The 21,710-nt window shown below is 39.6% G+C and overlaps 1 protein-coding gene and 1 pseudogene across 1 annotated transcript; one reads left to right on the forward strand and one right to left on the reverse strand.

Annotated features, from left to right (window-relative positions):
- Positions 1 to 2,077: 2,077 nt before the first annotated feature.
- LOC120287458 overlaps positions 2,078 to 21,710 on the forward strand; it is a 30,710-nt pseudogene continuing 11,077 nt past the window's right edge.
- LOC104415688 (flavonoid 3',5'-methyltransferase) lies at positions 5,726 to 8,154 on the reverse strand. Its single transcript, XM_010027018.3, has 5 exons — positions 7,996 to 8,154; positions 7,367 to 7,452; positions 6,621 to 6,765; positions 6,378 to 6,509; positions 5,726 to 6,258 (listed from the first exon to the last, which is right to left on the reverse strand). Exons 1-5 carry the CDS (start codon positions 8,047 to 8,049, stop codon positions 5,965 to 5,967), a joined length of 711 nt encoding a protein of 236 aa, XP_010025320.1. The 5' UTR covers positions 8,050 to 8,154; the 3' UTR covers positions 5,726 to 5,964.

Below are 21,710 nucleotides of genomic sequence, written 5' to 3' on the forward strand. Positions count from 1 at the left end.
TAGTACTCTCGATGAAGCTGTCCTTATCATTTTGAGGACTCCCAAAGGAAAAAGTACGGTTTTGTATTATTTTCTAACATGAATCATAATTACTACTTTTACGAATAGTCGTTCAGACTTAAAATCTGTACAAACAGGAGGCAAGTCAGGATGAGTGGAGACATTATTGTTTCATGGGAGAAAAAGGAAGAAAGTCTATGTCTCCAACTACTTACAAGGAAAATTAACAAAGAAAATTTATATTTATATTTGTGCTAATTCAAGCCTATACTAATTGAATTTTAAATATTTTTAATTTTTCCAATTGAGTCCATCCAATCACTTTTAATCGGAACTTGCTAATATAGACGCCGGTAGTGTTATGTAAGACAGCCAGCACAGATGTGGATAATTTAAAAAAAATGAATATATATATTCTTTTTTTTACCAAGTCTTGTGGAAGAAAAAAAAGGAAAGAAAGAAAAAATAATAAAAATGATAAAAAAGTTCATTTTTAAAAAAAAATTGTAAAAATTGTCCATATTAGTGTCGACCGTTTGGTCATATCACATAAGATGACTGCCGTTCATGTCAATGATTTCTGGCTAAAATTGACTAAATGAACTCAATTGGCAAAACATGAAAATATTTACTCAATTGGTACCATTAAAAAGTTTAAGATTGAATTAGCACAAATGCAATACTTTTAAGACTCTTTTATATTTTTCCTCCAATTTTGTCCTTTGATCGTTAATGGGGAAAAGTGTAATATACAGGAGCCACGTTAGATGGATTGTAATTTCGGCCACACATCTATGGATATTCTATCATTGCTCATTGCTGCATCCATAATAACTCGTTGCTCATTGGTGCATTTATGCATCAATCAACCTTAAAACTCCATGTTTCATTTTGATTAGGAAAATGGTAGGAAAGACAATCAGTGTCCGCGACTCACTGGTGATATCGTAGGAATTTCACACTCGTAATCGAATTTTTTATTTGAGCTAAAATTACCATCCATTTGGATAGGCCTATCATTGCTGCTTGCACCATGGTGCTAGTGAAAGTGGAGGCAAAGTTATCTCATGCTATGGCACGGTCATACCCGTGTCGTGGATAGACCAAAACTTCCTTGGGGTTTCGCTTGAATAATTAATCGAAGTCTAGAACGCAGAGCTAAACTCATTTAGAGAGTCCGTCATTTTAGATCCCCCTGAATTCTATGGACAACATAGATCAAACCCATTTTAACTGTTGGTTATGGACTTAGCTATTTGGCTTACATGAACTGCATAATATATTTTGGAGCAATCATCTCTACAGTAGGTACAATTGGGTCCTTTCGGATGAAGGAATGGATGCAATGGAACGGGATGTCTATTGTCTCTAGGGTTGATTTGAACGACAGATACGGCATTTGAACGATGGATCCGGGAGTCAACATTTCAATATCTCAAGAGGGACAATAACAAATCTCGCGAGGAAAGCATGTGTTGTTTTATAAATGTCCTGTTTCATAACAAATGAAAAAAAAAATACATTGTGGAAGGAAATAGAGAATAAAGAATAGTTAATGCGTGATCAATCACATTGAGAAAAAGATTTGATACCCTAATGCAATCACTACATAAAGTGTTTGGTTATATGTTGTGTCCACGAGTATGTTTACACTTTCTTAGGCAATTTTTTTTTAATAAAAAATTATAATATAATTCAAAATATAAAAAAGAAGTCAATGAGCGAGTTTGCCTCTTCCTTCGGCCTCTCCTCTCTCGCTTGGCAATGGGACCCTATCACGGGAGTAAATGGTTTGGGCGGGCCATACTGCGTCCCAGCCCGAAATTGGGCCTGATCCGAAAATTTCGGGCTTGCCCGATTCAAGACTGGCTCGACTCCTGAAATTAATTTTCAATTTTTTTAATATAATGAGGTATTTTGTTCACTTGCAATAGTTCATTTTTTTTTTCATGTAGGATGGAAAATTATGAAAATTATGAAAATTAGGAGTTTCAGGTCGGGCTGGGCCATTTCGGGCTTCGTAATCCAAAAGCTTGACAAGGCCTGAAATTTATAGTAGACATCGGGTTTTCACTCCATGGGCGACGAGACATCTCTTGCATTTGGTGAGCGGAGTTGAGTTGAATTGAGTTGCTTGATGTATTTAAATGCCTACGTGCTATTGTACCTTCTCTCCCGGCCACGGAAGCTAACGAAGCAAGAGGAGAACTTTCACCAGGGCACGCGCATCAGACACCATGGTTGGTTACTTCGACCCTTCTTCCTTTGAGAATTCATCTCGAGAATATCCTTTTTGAGCATCGTCCGTTGCCTGTTTGACCCACCGCTGGTGAAGTACTCCTGAGAGCCTGACAATCCGATTGTTGACACCCAAAATTACCCATGTTGTCACGTGCTGGTCATGAGGTGAATAATAAGAATGAAACGCCCTGTTTTGTTTGTGAAAGCTAGGGGCTGACAGCATTTGTGAATGGTAGTTGACAAAATTCTAGACACAAATTCTAGAGTTGACGGTAAGGTAATTAATTGGCACGTGTCGGGTTATAGGAACAACACATCAAACTTGAAATTTAAGTTGGATTAGCATTAGAGCTCGGCCGAGAATAATTGCTACACGAAATGTGCATAAAAATAGAGAAGTTGTTATTTACTTAATGAGCAAGTCGTACAAACATCATCAACAAGTCAAGAAATAGTTGTTTATGGATAAGGTTGTCGAAAAGAAAAAGGAAAACATGGAGAATGCTTAGAGTAGCTCTCAAGGAGAAGTAAGCGACTTATGGCTACCAATTCACCCTATAAATATTACAACCTATCCAACAAGGAACCCCTACACAACATAATAACCATCTTTACTTCATCTTTACTTTATCACATTTTAGCTGTAGTATTTCAAGATTCCCATCGTAGATTAAATTCCAGCATATGTTTCTATCCGATTCAGCATCATTGATTAAATTTCAGTGTTGTTTCATAAGCTCAGCGTCATTGATTAAATTCTGTCATTCCGTTTCCCATCCAAGAGTATTGTTGTTAATTAAATTCTAGCTATACACCTAAAGCAATCAATGTTGTATATTAAATTATAATATAGTTTGAGTTCGAAGTATAGGCTATCTAGCTACTTGTGTTCAGGTTATATTTTTTACTAGATTTTGATGTAATTTGTGCCCAAAAGCTATGAGTTTTTTAATCGTCAGAGTATCAATTGTCGGGATTGTATATACAAGTTGGGAATAAAATTTACCCTTGCATTTGACTTTCTCTTTTCGGATCCAACAGAGAACCGAGTCTCCTATAATAAAACCAAATCGCAACGTTTGGTGAAAGGCTTTTGGCGGGAATCAAAACCAGCGAAACACCCACCTAGTGCAAGCTTCAGCTCGATCACCCCTTTTCTTTTATCTTTAGACCATGGAAATTCAGAATTTGTCTGGTGTTATATGGTCGTTTATCGGATACTGTCTTGGATCTAATGATGTCCTCGGACATTTTTCCGCAGCTTGCAAGGCTAGGGGCTCTGATCTCAGGGTTCACTTCAAGGTAACATTTGTATGAAGTTCTTTTTTTTATGGCGGTTTATCAAGTTATTGTTCGTTAAAATTGCATCACTCTTGCCTCGAGAATTTGTCGGGAAGCCATCAAAACTCAAGTGGAGATAGTCACTAAACTTTCGAGGGACCATCTGCATCTATTTTAGCAATAAAAATTCAGTATTTGATGGAACGGTAGATGGGTTTATCTGATTTAGAGATGTACCTTGCGCTTTGCGACCTTTTTATGCACAGAGAGTGAAGGGCGTTAGGTGTCTCTCGACTGTCATGTGAGGAAGTCAACCTTTTCATCCTGCTATACTGCCGCCGCCAGGAAATTATGTAACATTCTAGAGTTGAGTTGAGTTGCTTGATGAATTTGAATGCGTTCGTGCTGTGAACACTTAGGGAATTACCTTAATGAATTTAACTCAGCATACACAGATGTATTGATCTGACTGTTCATATAATTGCGCAATGTGACTTTCCGTGCACATGAGAAAGTGAAAGGGCAGTAGATAGAATTTTTTTCATTTTGCCTCGATAGGAGGTGTCTCTTGAGCCTGGTGTGAGCATCCAGTGATTGTACAAAGTTTAGCCGCCACCAGAGAATTTCCCAACATTCTTGAGCTGAGTTGAGCGTGAGTTGCTTAATGAATTCAAAATTTTCTTTTAACATCTATGAAATCCATCTTTTGGCAGCTTAATGAATTTAACTCTGCACACAGAGATGTATAGATCTAATTAGTCATGTAATTGCGCAATGTGACTTTTCGTGGACATGAGAGAGTGAACGGTTGTGCAGAGAGATGTCTCTCAAGTGTCGTGTGAGTTTTCTAATTCAGCATCAAGTGATTGTACAAAGTTTTGCCGCCACCAGAAAATTTTGCAGCATTCTAGAGTTGAGTTGAAGTTGCTTAATGAACTTAAATGCTTCTGTTTATGCCTATAAAATCCGTCTTTTGGTAGCTACGCACTCGAGCAAGTTATGCCTTAGTGCTGCACTATTATTGAATCTATATTTGTGATTTCATTTTCAGAACACGAGAGACGGCCTTTGCAATCAGAAAGCTGCCTTCGGCCAAAGCGAAGAGGTACCTAGAGGATGTGCTGGTGCACAAACAAGCGATACCATTCCGACGATTTTGCCGTAGTGTCAGAAGGACTGCTCAGGCAAAAAACAGGCACTCTAATGGACAAGGACGGTGGCCAGTGAAATTGGCTAGATTCATTCTCGATTTGTTGAAGAATGCTGAGAGTAACGCTGAAGTATGTCAGCACAAAATTTCGTTCTGGTGATGGGTTTTATGCTGTTCTGCTAGACTAATGGAGCCTGTCTAATTTGCATCAGGTGAAGGGTTTGGACGTAGATGCGCTCTACATATCTCATATCCAGGTGAAACAGGCTCAGAAGCAGAGGCGCCGCACCTACAGGGCTCACGGAAGAATCAACCGTATGTTATCAAATGTTGCGCCTGTGTCATTGTCGTCTTCGTTCTACTATTGCTAATGTTATCTTGTTTCATTTTTGACAACGTATATGTCATCTCCTTGCCACATCGAGTTGATTTTGTCAGAAAAGGAAGAACCCGTGACGAAAGAGGTACAGTCTGTGGTTCCATCCTTTACCATGTGAATGGCATAAGTTGGCTCGTGAGTCATTTTCTTAGATGCAATGTTGGTGTTGCAGCCGGAGACTCAGTTGCCAACCAGCAAATCTAAGAAGTCGCAAGCTTGAGGTGGTAAGTCTTCCTCTCAGGAGACTGTTTCGAAAGACGGTCCTCGTGTTTTCTTTTCAATTAGTTGCCATGGTAGTATTCAGGACATTTGCCGTCACCCTTTGGTACGAGAGGAACACTTTTCCCCACATGTAGTATGTTCTATCTAGTCCTCAGGGCTTGCTCAATTGAATCTTTTATGGGTTCTTGGTTAGGGCAGTCAAGCGAGCTATCTACACATTCAGGGTCCCCCAAACTAAATTATTTCCTCAAATCAAACTTAGCATCACCATTTTCTTCACTAATAATCAAACTTAGCATCACCGTTTTCTTCACTAATCATCGACACATGGAATTACTTACTATCGTCCTAATGACATTATGAGCTCTTGTACGCTCAGACATTGATCCCGTTTGATGGTCGGTGACAGCACCTTGTGAAAATCGAAACATGTGCTCCCCAATTGATCCCTCTTTGATGGGGAATCTGTCCGTTAATTTGCAGCGTGGATGATATAATTGGAAGTCCGTAAGACTGTCGATTACAAGTACGGTCGAACTTCCGCTACTTCCCGAGTAACTCTCGGGTGCAAATCGAGTATGAAATTCTACAAACCAGGAGTCCAATTACTCTCTAAGATCCTTGTAGTCTCTTCCTTCTAGACCGTTTCCCACAGGGACCGGACTGGACCAGCACTGTACAAAGAAGGCTTCTAAAAGAGGCGCCTACAGAGCGTGAGGCCACCTCCGACGGAAAGAAGACAGCACTCAATACGCGGATCCTTCGCCAAGAAGCTATTGAACTCCATGAGTTGGCCTCTCCGGAGCCTCAGGTGGTCGTTCATCTCGTCGTCTTCGGAGAGCGCGACCGCACCGAACCACAGTGTGTCGTCGTACCCCATCACTCCTCCGACCTTCACCAACTTGAGCACCAGCTCGTGGTATTTCATGTAGTCATCCTTCTTGGCATCCACAAAAGCAAAATCAAAGGTTCCCTTTTCTTGGCTCTACATCAATCAATTATTGTTACATGGACAACATTTCCAATAATAATTTAAGACCGCATAATTTCAAATTTTCTAAGAAATTGTAGAATCGAAGTGATCTTTGACACACATATACTTACATCCGCGACAAGGTCATTTAGAACCGAGAAAGCATCCGACTGGATGAAGTTGATCTTATGATCAACTCCAGCTTTTCGGATATATGGTAGGCCAATTTCATAGGCCTCCTTATCCGGGTCTATCGCTATTATCTACACCAAGGAGAGATTAACTCATTTCATTACAAAAGAAATTTATCGCAATTATAAACAAATTTAAAATACTAATAAGAATCTAACTCAATTGAAATTATTGATTATTACCTTGCCATCGGCCGGAAGTGCAAGTGCGGTGGTGAGAAGAGAACAGCCGGTGAAGACTCCGATCTCGATCGTCTTCTTCGCATTCATGAGCTTCAACATCATGGAGATTAGCTGCCCCTCGTCAGCCGGCACGTTCATTATACTCCTGCAGCAAACATTAGCAAATCAATTCGATTAATATATTAATAATTACACCCCAATCGCCGCTCACTTTAAAAGATCTATTCACCATTTCAAATTTGTGATTCTAACATGAATTCCATTGCAGTCGTGAACCGTGGGTATATATATCACATTAGCCGACCACTTTGACAATGACTAAACACCTTATCGAAATTGCAAATCTCTGGTTCAATAACGAAGATAAAAAAAGATGAATAAAATAACTGATAAGGTAAAACACTCGGGTTGATTAGAAGCCTAATACTATAATTTCAATTAGAAGCTACCGGATTTTTTTAGTTTTTTTTTTTCTTTCTGATTTTAAAAATCTTCACAAAGTGATATTCACGAATTTTTCAAGAAACCGAGCAAATAATATCAATGGATTTCTTTTCTAATAGAAGAAGTCCCGCTCGGTGGCTAGCAAAACCACCAAGTGGGATTAATGATTTTCCCAAGGAACCGAGTAAACAAGTCACAATGTTTTCTTGAGAAAATACGCCGTGTACAAAAGACGGTTACTTTCATACGATTAACAGTACCATCTTGCTCTCATTTCCCATTATAGAAATCCTAGTAATTACCGGATTTGGTACTTCTGGACTGTGGCCTCCCTGAGTTCTTTCAGCTGCTCGTGCTCTCTCGGATATGCATTCGTCTCCAATATGTACTGCAACATCAACAACGCACCACACTCATAAAGAGCTCTTTCCTTTGCCCCGACTTCTCTCTTTTTTTTTTTTTTTTTATAATAAGGGACATGACACGACACGTGCACAAGAAAAAGAAAATCGATGTAACTAGTTCTATTTGCGAATTTTAGCCCCAATATACCTTTCTTATTGTCCTCACAATTTCGAATAATAATGCAACTTTGAGTTAGTTAGGTTGCACTTCACCTTCTCATCACAGAATACCCTCTCTTATTTGGCACTCAATCTTCTACCAACTTAAAACTGGGTGCGTATCTGTTTACTCCAGAAGCTTGAAATATCGAGAAAAAATGACACGGAAATGAGGTTTATATCTTAAGAATGTGCACCAGGAAGAAAGAACCTTCGATGGCAATCTTGAGGAGGCGTTCTGCAACAACTATAAACTGTCTAGCGATGACCCACTTCACCCCATAGAACGTAATAGACACACGCATGCGAGACATCCTAAAAGAACCGAACAGCAAGAAGACGCGCGATGCAGAGACAGCAACCCAAACCTTCGAGAGAGCTTTGCTTGCCAGGATCTCGCCCTTGTCCCGGCCTCGCTCCATGTCTGAGTACGTTCGAAGAGACTCTACGCCGCAAGGCCGGAGCGGCAGAGACTTTCTGTAGTTCTAAATGGGAACCATTAGACGCTCGCCACCTACTGGTCAAAGCCTCGCGATTAGCTGATGGAATCTCCAAAGGGCGGGCCTAAAGCTTCCAAAATAGGAATCACGGGACGCTCTCATCCGAGCGATCGTGGCTCCTGTCCAATGACACTTCTGCTTTTAACACGTTACGAGGCTAAATCAATTGCACATAAAAGAAAAAAAAAAAGGAAATTAGGGCCAAACCACCGTTGATGGAGGAAGTTCGTGAAAAGGAAATTGTGCGTGCAATTTTGTTTATGGTTGTCATTGAAATGTAATACCATGTGTTTTTTTTCTCGTGCCATTATTGAAATGTGATATTAAAGTCATCACTCAAAAAAAAAGAAAAAACTGATAGAGATAATGTATAATAAGTGTATTGCAAGTTCTAAAATTTGTCACGAAATTATAATGGAGTTCTAAAACTTTCAAAAAGTGCAACTAGGTTAAATTTCACTTTTTTGAAAGTTTGATGACTTAAATTGCACTTTTGTAGTAAGTTTCAAGACTCAATTATGCTTTCATGATGAGTTTTAGGACTTTTAGTACATGTATCCCGAGATAATTTCATTAAGGATCCTAAAAGTTGTCACAAAAAATCAGCATGATAATAAGTTTAGTTGGGTAAAATCCCTTATGATATTTTGAGAGTGACAAAATGATCAAAGGCTCCTAATTTATGCATCGGTTGAATGCACAAGGCAAATGCAGATACCGGATGGAGCCTAGAATGGGATCGTCTAAAGGCTATGTTAGTGCTCTACATCTACGGAAGGTTTACAATGGATGTGAAGGATGTCTAAAGCTGGATGGACTTGTGTAGAAGGTGAATGAGTGGTAGAAGAAGGGCTGGTTAAGGCTTGAATGCACCCCAAAAAGGGGAACATCTTTGTAGAACCAGAAGATGTCACCCAAATGCTTGGAAGGATCCGTGAACTGTCAATTCACACAGAAGCAACTTTTGCTTTAGACTAGTAGGGTACATGATTTGTGCTTCTCCAACTAGGGGTGATTAAGTCCAGGTGGGTAGAGTCTAGACTTGAACCATGTACCCAACCTGTTATAACCAATTCTCTTTTTTTGAGCCCTATATCCAACTCTATTTGTATTGAACCATGTACCCAATCCATCCTATTTTTCCGGTCCAGAGTCAACTCTGTTTCCATTAGAACTTGTTTTGCAATCTCCCGATATTCTATACGACTTCAAATTTTATATTAATACACGAGAAAATAACGTAATCCTCCTAATTTGTATCGAAACATTAAGCACTTATAATAAATAAATACATGAACTTTTTAACTAAACAAAAAATTAAGGATTCACAGCGCTAATTATAATAAATAAAATCATAAGACAAAGAATTAGCAACAAACATGGGTTTAATATTTGTCTTATTCTCACAACTACTACATGGAGCTACTCATTTATGCAAACATAAATCCTACTACAAAAGAGAAATTAGGCGAGCTAATCCACGTGGTACACAAGAATTTGGCGGCGATGAACACCGTCTGTCCGTCGGACAGTGTGAGAGGGAGCCGATGAGGGAGGAAAGCAAGTGAGCAAGAGGAACGACAAAGGAGGAGAGCCATGCGTGTTTGAGAGAGCTTAGAGGAAAAACATTGTGTGATTGCGGGAGTAAGAATAGAAATAAGGGGAAAAAATAGGATTTTAGACTTGTACTTACAAAACAGGTTCCAAAACCGGTCCGGGAACCGTTTCGAATTTTGGGAACCGGTTCCCGACCCTATATTCCAGGTGGGCCAGTCCGATTCTCGGGTATACCCGGTCCAATTGCACACCCCTATCTCCAATCCTAGATAAAGAAGACCAGCACCTTTTTTGAATTTGATTTGAAGTTTGATAGCTACTTTCAAACTTTAGGGAGAGGTGATTATATATGTAGAGTTAGCTACCGAGCTTCATTTAAAAAAAGCACCGTCTACATACAATAAATTCTCTAAAATTGTTAGTACATTCTAGCCTTATTGGTGGGTGTTAGTTTGGGCGAGGGTAAGAGGCCAAGTATAAAGCCGAACCGATAAATATTTGTCTTGCAATATCTTTTGTTTGCTTAACTCTTTTATTATCTACTTTGATAAAAGCTACTACATTTGTATAATTTTGTTCCTTTTACAAAATCATTTTCTCACATCTTTCAAAAAAATAAATTATAATTTTCTAAAAGCAACCAATTTATTTCCTTCTTCATTATTGTGTTCGCCATTTCAAACTTTGAGTCTTAAAATGTTCAATTTACTCATTTAAGTCCTAAAACTTGCACCAAAAATGCAAGTGAGGGACTTTATTAAGTTCATCCCTTTTTCGGAAGAGAAAAGTCTTCATGGAACTCTTTAATTAATTTTTTTCCATCTTATATGATGCCAAGTTCACTCTATACCATTAAAAGATTGAAAAAAGAAACCCCAAAACTGAAAAATAATAATAAAAGCCTATTATATATATGTGTGTGTGTGTGTGTGTGTGTAGAGAGAGATCTCATGGAGAGAGGACCGCTAGTGATACACTAGCTCCCTCTAGTCTGCAAGGGAAAGGTGACGGCCCTTGCTCGAGCAGTGGCAAGGGCTATGGTCCTCTCTGCGAGCCGGCGAAGACAAGCTTGCCCTCGTTGATGGTCATCTCATGATAGTGGCGACAACGACGGTGGTGTAGTTGCCCAAGGGTTGTTGACCTCAACTAACAAATGCCATGGCCACCTCCTGCTCTCTATGAATTTATTACTTCAAAAAAAAAAACAATGGCCAGGAGGATTTTCCCACGGAGCTAATGGAATCTCTTTCAGGCACAACTTCTAGGACTTAATTGGATAGATTTAAAGTTTTAGGAGCCGAGAAAATTATTCCGACCAATTTTAGTACTCTCGATGAAGCTATCCTTATCATTTTAAGGACTCCCCATGGAGAAAGTATGGTTTTGTATTATTTTCTAACATGAATCATATTTACTACTTTTAGGAATAGTTGTTCAGCCTTAAAATCCGTACAAACAGGAGACAAGTTAGGATGAGTGGAGACATTATTGTTTCATAGGAGAAAAAAAGAAGAAAGTCTATGTCTCCGTCTACTTACAAGGAAAATTATTAAGAAGAAATCTAAATTTATATTTGTGTTAATCCAAGCCTATACTTTTCAATTATGTCAATTGAGTCTTAAGTATTTTCATATTTTACCAATTGAGTCAATTCAATCACTTTTGATCAAAACTCGCTAGTAGTGCTATGTAAAACAGCCAGCATAGATGTAGATAATTTTTTTTAAAACTGAATTTTTATATATTTTTTTCTTTTCATTTTTTTACCAAGTCCTACAAGGGCCGCGTGGAAGAAAAAAAAGGAAAAGAAAGAAAAAAATGACAAAAAATTCATTTTAAAAAATTGTAAAAATTGTCTACGTCGGTGTTGACCGTTTGGTTATATCATATAGGATTACTAATGTTATGTCAACGATTTCCAGCTAAAATTGACTAAATAGACTCAATTAGTAAAATGTGAAAATATTTACTCAATTAGTATCATTGAAAAGTTTAAGACTAAATTAAAATAAATGCAATACTTTTAGGACCTTTGTAATAATTTTACCTTAGTTTTTGCCCTTTGATTATTAATGGGGAAAAGTGTAATATACAGGAGCCACGCTAGATGGATGGTAATTTCGGCTACACATCTATGGAGATTCTATCATTGCCTATTGCTGCTTCCATTATTACTCGTCGCTCATTGGTGCATTTATGCATCAATCAACCTCAAATCTCCATGTTTCATTTTGATTAGGAAAAAGCTAGGAAAGGCAATCAGTGTCCGCGATTCCCGGTGATATCGTAGGAATTTCACACCCGTAATCGAATTTTTGATTTGAGCTAAAATTACTATCCATTTGAATAAGCCCATCATTGCTACTCGCACCATGGTGCTAATGAAAGTGGAGGCAAAGTTATCTTATACTATGGCACAACCATACCCGTGTCGTGGATAGACCAAAACTTCCTTGGGCTTTCGCTTGAATAATTAATCGAAGTCTGGAATGTAGAGCTATGCTCATTTAGAGAGTTCGTCATTTTAGATCCACCCGAATCATTAGATAAGTTATTACACGGTCAATGGACAACATAAATCAAACCCATTTCAACCGTTGACCAGGGACTTGGCTAGTTGGCTTACATGAACTGCAGAATATATTTTTGAGTAATTATCTCTACGGTAGGTGAAATCAGGTCCTTTCGGATGAAGGAATGGATGCAATGGAACGGAGTTGTCTTTAGGGTCCATTTGAACGACGGACGCGGCATTTGAACGATGGATCCGGGAGTCGACATTTCAATATCTCAAGGTGGACAATAACAAATCTCGCGAGGAGAGCATGTGTCGTTTTCCTGTTTCATAAAATGAAAAAAAAAAAATACATCATGAAAGGAAATAGAGAATAAAGAATAGTTAATGCGTGATCAACCACATTAAGCAAAATATTATTGCAGATCTGATCCCTTAATGCAATCATTACAGACAAAGTGTTTGGTTATAGATTGTGTCTACGTGTTTGTTTACACTTTCTTAAGCAACATTTTTAATTTTTTAATAAAAAATTATAATATAATTCAAAATATAAAAAGAAGTCAATAAGCGAGTTTGCCTCTTCCTTTGGCCTCTCCCCTCTCGCTTGGCAATGGGACCCTATCACGGGTAGGGGTGGCAAATGGGTAGGTTGGGTCAGGTATAGGTCGGGTCGAAAATGGGTCGATCCATATTTGATCCATTTAATCCGTTTTGACCCATATTCTCAGTGTAAATCTAGTAATCTATACTCGATCCAACCCATACCCGACCCGTATTGCTAAAACCTACTTATTGTTAAAATATTTTTATGCAATACAAAATTTTTAACAATTTTTATGCAATACAAATTTAATGGAAAATTTTTATAATTCTTTTTAAAATATTTTTTTTAAATCGAATTTTTAATTTTTTAAATATTTTTATTTTAAAAAGTATAATTTTTTATTTTTTAAAATATCATTTTTAATTTTAATAATTATTTTCTCTTTTTCTCTTTTCTTTTTTTTTTCTTCTTTTTCGGCGGCGACCGGCCACGGGCGAGATCGAGCTCACCGGCATTGGGCGCGGGCGCAGCGAGGCTCTATCTCACCGATTCGGCGAGGCCTTGGCCTGCCCGATGCCGGTGAGCTCAATCTAGCTAGTCTCAAGCCTCGCCAGTCGTCGGCGAGGCTTAGTCGTCGGCGACTTTCGAGGGAGCGGCAGAGGCGACTTAGAGGCAAGCTACGGCGGCGAGTGGCGGAGGCAACTCGAAGGTGAGTGGCGAAGCTGGGTCAAAGGGCTGTCGCTAAGGAAGCATGTTTTTTAGGTTTTAAAAATGGGTCAAAAATGGGTCAAACATGTGACCCTTTTTCAATCCATATAAAACTAAACTTAAAATGGGTTGAATGTGGGTTATAGCCCATTACAACTTCATAACTCACATTCAACCCATTTGTGAAAAATATGGGTGCAAAATGAGTCCATGACCCATTTTGCAACCTCTAATCATGGGTGAAAATGGTTCGGGCAGGCCATACTACCACTGCGTCCCGGCCCGAAATTAGGCCTATTCCGAAAATTCCGGGCTTGCCCGATTCAAGACTGGCTAGACCCCCGAAATTAATTTTCAATTTTTTAATATAATGAAGTATTTTGTTCACTTGCAATAGTTAATTTTTTTTTTTTCATGTGGGATGGAAAATTATGAAAATTAGGAGTTTCAGGTCGGGCCAAGCCATTTCGGGCTTCGTAACCCAAAAGCTTGACAAGGCCTGAAATGTAAAGTAGACATCGGGTTTTCACTCCATGGGCAACCGAGGCGTCTCTTGCATTTGGTGAGCCGACTTGAGGTGAGTTGAGTTGCTTGATGAATTTGAATGCCTACGTGCCGTTGTACCTTCTTTCTCGGCCGCGGAAGCTAACGAAGCAAGAGGAGAACTTTCATTAGGGGACGCGTATTAGACACCATGGTTGGTTACGTCCACCCTTCTTCCTTTGAGAATTCATCTCGAGAATATCCTTTTTGAGCATCGTCCGTTGCCTGTTTGAGCCTCCGCAGGTGAAGTACTCCAGAGAGCCCGACAATCCCACCAAGTGTAAGCTTCAGCTCGATCACCCCCTTTTCCTTTTTCTTTAGCTCATGGAAATTCAGATTTTGTTGAGTTGCTTGATGAATTTGAATGCGTACGTGCTGTGAACACTTAGGGAATTACCTTAATGAATTTAACTCAGTATACAAAGATGTATTGATCTGATTGTTTATATATTTGCACAATGTGACTTTCCGTGCACATGAGAGAGTGAAAGGGCAGTACAGAGTTTTTTCATTTTGCCTCGATGGGAGGTGTCTCTTGAGCCTGGTGTGAGCATCCAGTGATTGTACAAAGGTTAGCCGCCACCAGAGAATTCCCCAACATTCTCGAGCTGAGTTGAGCGTGAGTTGCTTAATGAATTCAAAATTTTCTTTCAACATCTATAAAATCCATCTTTTGGCAGTGTCGCGACCCAATTTTTGGGGTATGAACCACCTAGGGTTTGGCTAATGGATTGTTAAGCCTAGACTTAACTCGGGCTCTCCCAAGCCCATACCAATTCGCGACTTAGGTTTGAATTTTTAACATGCAATTGAATTTTAACTAGGAGTCGCCACTAATCTATTTTTGGTGGGTCGATTAGAAACCCTAGTAAAGTAACGGGAGATTTACTTTACTCCTACGAACCAGAGACTAAGGGTACGGGGACTTGGTTACGTTAGATTTCTCCAACGCCCTTTCGGTACCTTTCTTTTATTTTGAAAAAAATGTTTGACAAGCAATTTGGATTGATTTTAAACTATCTCCCTAACATGTGAGGTGTTCATGCAAGTGCGCAAACCACCAATTTAGCACCCAATAAAGCAATTAAATAATGCAGAACTTACCTCAAAGCAACGAAAGCATCTGCAGCGTTAAATTAAAATCCACATCAACAATCCTAGATATGGTTTCTAATTAACACGCAATTCCTTTTCTTTGTTTTCACTTTTTTAATGAAAATCATGCAATATGCAATGCAATATTAACTAAATGACTTAATTCTAATGACATGTAATTTCTAATTAAATGGGCCTAGCAAAAATACTGAATGACATGCATCTCAATGAATCTAACCCTAATGACGTGCATATGAAATTTTTTTCTAAAAGAATGCATTTCATCTTAAATAATAAAACTAATTTAACCTATGACATTTTTTTTGTATTTTTCATGAAATTCGAAATTAGGTGAAATGTGAAAATTTCCTAATTAGATTAAGATCCTATTTAATTTATATTAGGAATTAGGTTGAGCCAAATCCTAATTTAAAACTAAAATATTATCTTAACCTAGATAATCCTAAAATGCAATCTATTTAATAAAATACCTAAACTTATGGTAAATTAAGAAAAACATCTAAAATTAAACTAAATGCAATTTTACCCTAATATGCTATGACGTGCAAAAAATGCCCTAATTTTACACGACATATGCATAATGACTTTTATTTTTTCCCTTTTTCCCCTTTTTTTTTTTAAATTTCGAAATTAATCATTGCCAAATAATTAAACATGCAATCCAAGTTTTAAAGAAAACTAGCAACCTAAATTAATTGATTTGATTTTTTTATTTTTGAAAATTCGAAATAAAATTCCTATTATGAATGCAAACCCTAAAACTACATTTTTTATTTTTGTTTTTTTAAGAAAACTAACCTAAGTAATACCACAACAAATCAAGCAATATTGATACCCAAAATTGACGAACCGTATCTCGCGCATGAGATCGGGTTGGCCAATTTCACATAAATCACGAATCGGATCTCGGGCGGGAGATCGGATTGGCAATTTTAAGTAATTGCGAGTCGGATTTCGGGCGCGAAAATCGGACTCGACAATCACTAATTTCAAGGCAATTTTATATCATGGAATTATCAATTTCACATAAGAGGATAATTACACTAAAAAGATAAAATAAAAATAAAAATAATAAAGCAAAAATAAGATAAAGAAAATACCTAAATTTTCTTTTGCTTTTCTCTTCTTTTTTTTTTTTTTTCTTTTTTCCTGAAAAAGAAAAAGAGAAAAAGTAAAGCTGGTGGGTCCGGCGAAGGGAAATCTCCGGCTAGGGTTCCGGCGAGGGCACCGGGAGCGCGGCGCGACGGCGGCACAGCAACAGGGGCTTCGGGGATCGCGCGGCGGCGTCACGGCACCGAGGCGGGAGAGCGGGCGTCGCGGGCGTCTCGCAACATCGGATCGTGGCGCGGGCTCCGTCAATCGGCGATCGGGCGGCACGGCGGTGTCGGGACAAGAGCGCCGGGGCTTCGGACTGCGGGCGGAGAGATCCCGACGCCTCGGGACCACGGATCTGCAGCGGCAGTGGCTCCACGAGCGGATCTGGGACGGGCGGGGCAAAGCAGGGCTCGACGTCGGGGCGGCGCGGGTCGTGCGGACGGAGACCGGCGGCTGCGACGGCGGAAGAGGGCGGCTCAGACGAGGGGCGGCGTCGCGGCTTTGAGCGGACTGGCACAGGCGCTCGCGGACGGAGGCCGGCGGCGGTGAGCAGCAGCGGCGCCGGCTGCTCTTCGGGGAAGATGAACAGTAGCCGATTAGGGTTTCACCCTTCTTTTTTACTATTTCTCTCTCTCACGTCACTCACTTTTGACCTTTTTGCTTTTTGTGTTCTTTTTTTTACCCCAACGGAAAAGAACCCGCAACGGAAAAGAACCCCCCCTTTTCGACTGTACGCAACTCCTTTTATACCCCAAAAAATTGTATCTTCGTGGTATATTTTACTACCAATTTTGCTCGCGTAAAATTTCATCGAATATATTATTTCACCCCGCGCAACATTTTTTGCATATTTGATCAAAAAATTCCCCTTTTTGTGCAAAAACACATCCAAGTGTATATTACCTAAAATCTTAATGGAATATAAAACTTGCCTAAACTATATGCCATGTGATTTGATTTTTTTTTTTATATATATTATTTAGCAAAAATTAACCCCAAAAATTTAGGTGTCAACAGCTGCCCCTCTTTGAAGGTGAGCTCGCCGAGGTTGCCTTCAAAGACAAATTGAGACCTAAATTTTGGTCATGCTCATGCAATGAATGATTTTTTGTCAGAATATGAATTCCATTTTTTAATGCAATTTGTATGATGCATGGAAATGCTAATGCAAATGATAGATGAACCTACGGGATAACTTACCTTCGAGGAGGATAAAGTAATTCGAGGTAGTGAGTGTTACCTGTCCAGGACCCGTACCATTCTACGGTCGCCTAGAATAGTAACATGACTTTGTGAAGATGCTACTTTCCTAGGACCCGTACCATTCTACGGTCGCCCAGTATGGCAGAAAGGAGTTGCTTTCTTAGGACCCGTACCATTCTACGGTCGCCCAATACAGCAGAAAGGTTTTGTAAGGAACTGCTTTCCCAGGACCCGTACCATTCTACGGTCGCCCAGTATGACAGAAAGGTTTTGTCTAGGACCCGTACCATTTTACGGTCGCCAAACGAGGATTCATTTTCCAGGACCCGTACCATTCTACGGTCGCCTGAATAAGGAATAGGTGTTGTCAAGGACCCGTATCATTCTACGGTCGCCTCAACGAAGAAAATTATTTTTCCAGGACCCGTACCATTCTACGGTCGCCTGAATGAGGAAATTACTTTTCCAAGACCCGTACCATTCTACGGTCGCCTGTTAAAGCAATAAATGTAGTCTAGGACCCGTACCATTCTACGGTCGCCTAGATTAAGGTTTTGCTTGGCTAGGACCCGAACCATTCTTCGGTCGCCCAACCTTGCGACAGAAATCATCTGATCAGGACCCGAACCATTCTTCGGTCGCCTTAATCAGATTGAATCTGGAGGAAAAATCTTTGGGGGACAACTCAATTGAGTGTCGGTATGCTTAAAAGGGAATACCTGTGCAATGACAAATATTCAAGGTATAGATAGAGATATACTTACCTGGTAACATCTCCGATCTTTGGGGATACGTCTCCTGCAAAACATGGTTGTAGGAGAAGCAACATGCATTTGTAATCATAAATATGCATCATTATAATGGAGGTTCATGATGATTTCCATTAATCTTGCACCACCTAATTTCCATTCTGAACACATGAGTGTCATGAATGTGTCAAATGAGGGATCCTTTGGTCCGAAAGGACTTTTCTCTCATCCTCATTAAAATGGCAATTTCATCCCGACCTTTGATGCAGGATTTTGTCAATCACTCTATCTCACCATCGTCATGTCAAACAAGGGTCGAGCAATCTCGCAAGTGGTACGATCTCACCAATCTGAGAGAGGTCTTTAAAAGGGACCGTAATGTGGGCTTAGTTAACGGCTTAACAAAGGGGACTCTTTTGAGTCGAGGTTATTTGAAAAAATGAGTGATATTCTGTAATCATCCACGGGTTTACAAGTCAAGAACCCTGCAAAATGAGAAAGAAATAATCTTGCTCGCACTTCTTCGAGCGATGCTTAAAACATGTGAACCCCTTAGTTAATTCAAATGCCATAATCAGAAGAGACTTTGCAAGGGACATAACATAGGCTTGGTTCATGGGTTGAGAAATGAAAGGATCATTAGGCTCAAAAAGTGTTTAGGAGGGGTTAAAGTTGGTGATCATCTTGACATTTTTTCCTTCTCCGAAGATTTTTTTCACAACTCCATTGATTGCAACAGCATTTGAGAGTTTTTTTTTTTATACCACCTTGTTGGGGATACAACTTGCTATACCAAGAGTTTGATTTTGATTTTTTATTTTTTTTGGCATTGGCCTTGCTTTTACCAGGCACACTGCTTTTTCATGCCCCATTATTTTGCACTTATTTTTTTTTTTTGGACAAAGTCTCCATTTTTATTAGCATTCTAAGCCATGTTATTTGAATGGTTTTTTTTCCTTGCCCCAAAGTGTGGGGATGATCACCAACTAGGTTTAAATGAAATAAATTCATAGGCTCAAGTGGGCTATGCAATGGATAGAAGTGTATATGATAAAGAAAGAAATGCTCTTCATCATCCTAAGGCACTTCAATTAACACATGAATTCAATGCAATAGCACAACTTAAAGATTGATGCAAGTGAGAGCAAGAAAATTTCAATTCATTTTCTCACCTCATGATGCCATTTTATCTCCCATTTGCCCCAATGTGGGGTGATTCTTGACAGGGTAATTTGAAAAGAATATCCATAAGTGTATGGGCTCAAAAGGGTTAAGCAATGGATCACCTGTAGTGTTTGGGATAGAGAAACGAATGTCTCTCATCACCTTGGTTGACGTACCCTTTGCGAGATAGCCATTTTCCTTGTGGGCATGGAATTTCTTCACACAACTCACCGATGATTAGTGTATGGGATAGTGTATGGAACAAGACTTGCCTTTCATCATTCCAAAGTATCTCATTTGACACATTCAATTTATTTCACACAATTCATCAAGGAAGAAAAATGCAAGATTTATGACAAATTTGAACAATTCAGCTGATTGAAGCATATTATTCATCATAAAATACTTGTAATTCAAGACAAGACATGGCGAATTCTATCATGGATAATACTTCTTGACAGTATCAGAATTAACTGGAGTGGAAAACTCACGACCATCCATTTTTGCCAAGATCAAGGCACCTCCAGGAAGTACTTTCTTCACCACATATGGACCACCATAATTTGGGGCGAACTTGCCACCAGGATCAGGGAAAATTGGCAACAGTTTTCTCAAAACAAGATCATTCACCTCGAAATATCTCGGTCGCACTTTTCGGTTGAAGGATCTGGCAACTCTTTGCTGATAAGCTTGGCCATGACAAAGAGCCTTCAGTCTCTTCTCATCAATCAAGTTTAACTGTTCAAGTCTTTGTTGCGACCACTCAGCTTCAGACAACTCCACTTGAGATAAAACTCTCAGAGAAGGAATCTCCACTTCTACAGGTAGAATTGCCTCCATGCCGTACACCAAAGCAAACGGGGTTGCCCCAGTGGAAGTGCGGATCGATGTCCGATACGCCATTAATGCGAAGGGTAACCTGTCATGCCAATCTCTATAATTCTCGGCTGTCTTAGCCAAAATCTTCTTAATGTTCTTATTGGCTGCTTCAATAGCCCGTTCATTTGAGGGCGATAAGGGGACGAATTCAGATGCTTGATCTTGAACTCGCTAAACAACTCATCAACAAGCTTGTTGTTCAAATTTGTTCCGTTGTCAGTGATGATTGTTTCAAGGACACCATAGCGAGCAATTATGTCACGTTTGATGAACTTTGCAACATTGCGAGCAGTGACACTTGCAAATGACGTAGCTTCGATCCATTTGGAGAAATAATCTATGGCCACTAAAATGAATCGGTGCCCATTGGAAGCCTTCGGGTTTATTGGGCCGATCACATCAATGCCCCACATTGAGAAGGGCCATGGCTCGGAGAACTGATGTAGATCGGTTGGAGGAACATTTATCTTATCACCATGGATTTGGCAACGATGACAACTCCGTACATGTTTGATGCAGTCACTTTCTAGTGTGAGCCAATAGTAACCTAATCTCATAATCTTCTTAGCCATCATGTGCCCATTCATATGAGGGCCACATATTCCTTCGTGTACTTCTTGCATGATTTGAGTGGCTTATTGCATCTATACATCGCAACAAAACAGTCGTAAGATCTCTTATACAAATTTTCACCACTAACGAAAAATTTGAAGCCATCTTCGTGATGTATTTTCTATCGGCCCGAGTGCTTCCTTCGGGAAATTCATGTCTTTTAATGTAATTCATGATATCGTAATACCACGGTTTTCCATCGGGTTCTCCAGTCACAATCATACAATAAGCCGGCTTTGGCAAAACCTCTATCTTCAAAGGTTCAACCTCTAACCCGTCAGTGACTTGCAACATAGATGACAAAGTCGCGAGTGCATCCGCAAATTGATTATGAGACCTTGGCAAGTATTCAAATGAAATTTCGTCAAACTCCTTTACGGATCTTCTAAGTACTTGTGGTACGGGAGCAACTTGGCATCCTTAGTCTTCCACTCACCTACGATGCGTAATATGATCGTGCCGAATCTCCAAATACCATTAACTTGGCCACACACATCTCGATCGCAGCTTGAAGTCCGAGGATGCAAGCCTCATACTCGGCCACATTGTTAGTGCATGGGAATATCAATTTTGCAGCTACCGGATAGTGCTGTCCATCGGGGATATCAAAACCGCCCGGTGCACTGCAACTGACAAGTTTACAGCTCCATCAAAGAACATCTTCCATGAGTCTTCATTTACACTCAAGATACGGTCATCAAGGAAACCGTCATCGTCATTATAGACTCGTGAATTTCCGGCCAATAGATCGGCAATTACTCGACCCTTAACCAACTTCTGTGGCATGTATTGCACATCAAATTCGGAGATCAAAATTTGCCATTTGGCCAACTTACCCACCAAAGCTGGCCGATCAAGTAAATACTTGATGGGGTCGTTTTCAGTTATGAGAAAT

The sequence above is a fragment of the Eucalyptus grandis genome, chromosome 8, assembly GCF_016545825.1.
Source record: "Eucalyptus grandis isolate ANBG69807.140 chromosome 8, ASM1654582v1, whole genome shotgun sequence".
NCBI classification, from domain to species: Eukaryota; Viridiplantae; Streptophyta; class Magnoliopsida; order Myrtales; family Myrtaceae; genus Eucalyptus; species Eucalyptus grandis.

Excerpts from the sequence above, each read along its gene's own strand:
- LOC104415688 (XM_010027018.3), bottom strand. The coding sequence starts at position 8,049 with ATGGAGCGAGGCCGGGACAAGGGCGAGATCCTGGCAAGCAAAGCTCTC. Across the intron at positions 6,766-7,366 it reads GTCCAGAAGTACCAAATCCG|GAGTATAATGAACGTGCCGG; the intron begins GTAATTACTAGG and ends TGTTTGCTGCAG. Across the intron at positions 6,259-6,377 it reads TAAATGACCTTGTCGCGGAT|AGCCAAGAAAAGGGAACCTT; the intron begins GTAAGTATATGT and ends TGATTGATGTAG.